The sequence below is a fragment of the Panthera onca genome, chromosome C1 (genome assembly GCF_046562875.1).
Source record: "Panthera onca isolate mPanOnc1 chromosome C1, mPanOnc1 haplotype 2, whole genome shotgun sequence".
Classification (NCBI taxonomy): Eukaryota; Metazoa; Chordata; class Mammalia; order Carnivora; family Felidae; genus Panthera; species Panthera onca.
The window spans coordinates 77,929,325-77,931,704 of NC_138346.1; the positions used below are offsets into that span (position 1 = coordinate 77,929,325).

Genomic DNA, 2,380 nt, shown 5'->3' on the forward strand with positions numbered 1-2,380 from the left:
GAAGATTATAAGGGTGCCCACTCTGACCACCTTCCCACCCTCACCAGAGAGGTGACCCTGCTCCTGGCAACCACTTCCACACAAAGGCCACAGAAGAGCACCTCCTCCCCCTAACCCCTCAAAAATCTCTACAAATATCTTACAAAACCTTTACTCTTTATTCTTCCAATAGTTTCCTTCCTCCTTTTCTTTCCTTCCACTCTCCTTTTTCCTCCTTCTTTCTTTCCCTCCTACCTGCTTTTCTTTCTTCCTAAAATCCACACACACACACACACACCCCTCCCAGATCATCCCTACTCCACCAGAACTCTGTCGCAGGCAAGACGGAATCAAGCACAGGCGGCTGGCCCGCGCTTTAGCAAGCACCATCTGGCACCTGCGATTCATCGCCACTTTCCATCCGCCCAGAGGTGAGAGGGGCAGAAGGCAAAGGACGCGCGCGCAGAGATGGTGTGACCCAGTTCTTCGGCAACTTTCAGCTGATCGCAACCCCTCCCCCAACCGAAACTCTTTAATCATCCATCAAGCCAGAAAAGTACAGTCACTTCTGCCTCGTCTTTGGAGTTGGAAAAGAGGCGAAGCAAGGAAAGCAAGGAAAGGAGGTTCGCCCCTTTGCTTCCCCCATTGCCAAACGGCCGCGGCGCAGAGCCGCGGTGCGGCCGGAAGGGGCCGCTGTTCGCTCAGAGCAGCCACGCCGCTGCTGCCGCCGCCGCCGCACCTCCCACGGCCCCACTGGCCCAGCCCCGCCAAGTTCCAACAGCCCCCAGTCGAGCGAGCGCCGGGAACCAGCACCGCCCCGGCAGGAGCAGACGGCGCTCAGACCAGCCGAGCTGCGGCGTGCGTCGGAAAGGCTCCTGGGAAAGTCCCACGAACCGGGGACTTTGGAAAGGAGAGAGCGAGCAGCCCCAGCGCGCGCAAATCTGCAAGTGAGCGCTCCGCTCCCTACCATTCCTCTCGCATCCCTAGCGCCTTCCCACCCCTCGGACCCGCGCCTCCCCGGGCGCTCGCCGGCTCCCGCGATGAATCCAGCGCTGGACAACCAGACCGATGTGGCGGGCCTGCTCCTGGCCAACAGCAGCGAGGCGCTGGAGCGCGCCGTGCGCTGCTGCACCCAGGCGTCGGTGGTGACCGACGACGGCTTCGCCGAGGGCGGCCCGGACGAGCGCAGCCTGTACATCATGCGCGTGGTACAGATCGCCGTCATGTGTGTGCTGTCGCTCACCGTGGTCTTTGGCATCTTCTTCCTTGGCTGCAACCTCCTCATCAAGTCCGAGGGCATGATCAACTTCCTGGTGAAAGACCGGAGACCGTCTAAGGAGGTGGAGGCGGTGGTCGTGGGGCCCTACTGACCGGCCCTCCCACCTCCGCGACAGCCGCCCCAACGCCTCCCCACCTAGCCAGCCCGGCCGCGCCCCTCACCATCCGAGACTGGGCGAAGCAAACCTGTCGGAGTCAATTATTTCTCTCGACTTTCGCCTTTCGGGATGAAGCGACCCGTTTCTCGCTGGCCCTCTGAAAGCCCCCATTCCTGGCAGTAGGAGGAGAGCGCCCTGACTGGACTCAGCAGCAAGTGGCAAGAAGAGGGCAATTAGGGCGCAGAACTTTGGAAGCTGCCGGTAGCGTGGGATGCGGGGAGACCGACCGGGTCGACGGCCCTCCTCCACCGCAGGTGGGCCAAGCTCTCGGGGCAGGTGGAGAGGGCGGGCAGGGGAGAGACCCAGCGGCACCGATTGCCTGGTGGCCCGAAAAGTGACCGGTGTATACGCCACGCAACAGAACTAATGGGGACACACAAATCAGTGTCAGGATTCGCGCCCATTCTCTCCCGCTCCTCTCAGCCCCTGGCGGGAGAGACTATAAATACCTTTGATTGATTGTAACGTGCCGTTTTAAGGGATTTTGTGTTTGTTTGCTTGAATACAAATATTTGATAAGTCCTTTGTTGCCCTAGTGGCCTGTTTGCCTGCCTGGGGTTAGAGTTTTGTTGTCGTGGGAGAAGGGGTGGAGGGAGGGGGAGCCTGCGAATGTGAACTGGGTGATTTGTTTCTTTTATTGAATTTGCAACGGGGGGGGGGGGCGTGGGAGGTTAGGGTGCGGGGGTGGGGAGGTGGTTAACGCCCTAGCTAGTGCCGGGGCGAAGACTTGGAATAGAACTTGTAGCTCGTGACTGCACGCTTTACGCCACAAAAGTGCTCTTGACATTCATGACACAGTTTTGAGTTTTTTCTTTCTTTCTTTTTTTTTTTTTTTCGTATTTAACATTTCCTTAATAAACGCAACATATAAGTGTTTTGTTCCTGGCTTCCTGGTGGTCATTCTGGGCTCTGGGCAGAAGGGAATGCGTGGTGGTGAGGAGTCAGGTTACAGGCCCAGGGAATTC

At 58.4% G+C, this 2,380-nt stretch overlaps 1 protein-coding gene across 1 annotated transcript; it reads left to right on the forward strand.

Annotated features, from left to right (window-relative positions):
- The first annotated feature begins 584 nt into the window (after positions 1-584).
- RPRM (reprimo, TP53 dependent G2 arrest mediator homolog) lies at positions 585-2,062 on the forward strand. The gene has a single exon (XM_060626622.3). It carries the CDS (start codon positions 1,020-1,022, stop codon positions 1,347-1,349), a length of 330 nt encoding a protein of 109 aa, XP_060482605.1. The 5' UTR covers positions 585-1,019; the 3' UTR covers positions 1,350-2,062.
- Positions 2,063-2,380: the final 318 nt, after the last annotated feature.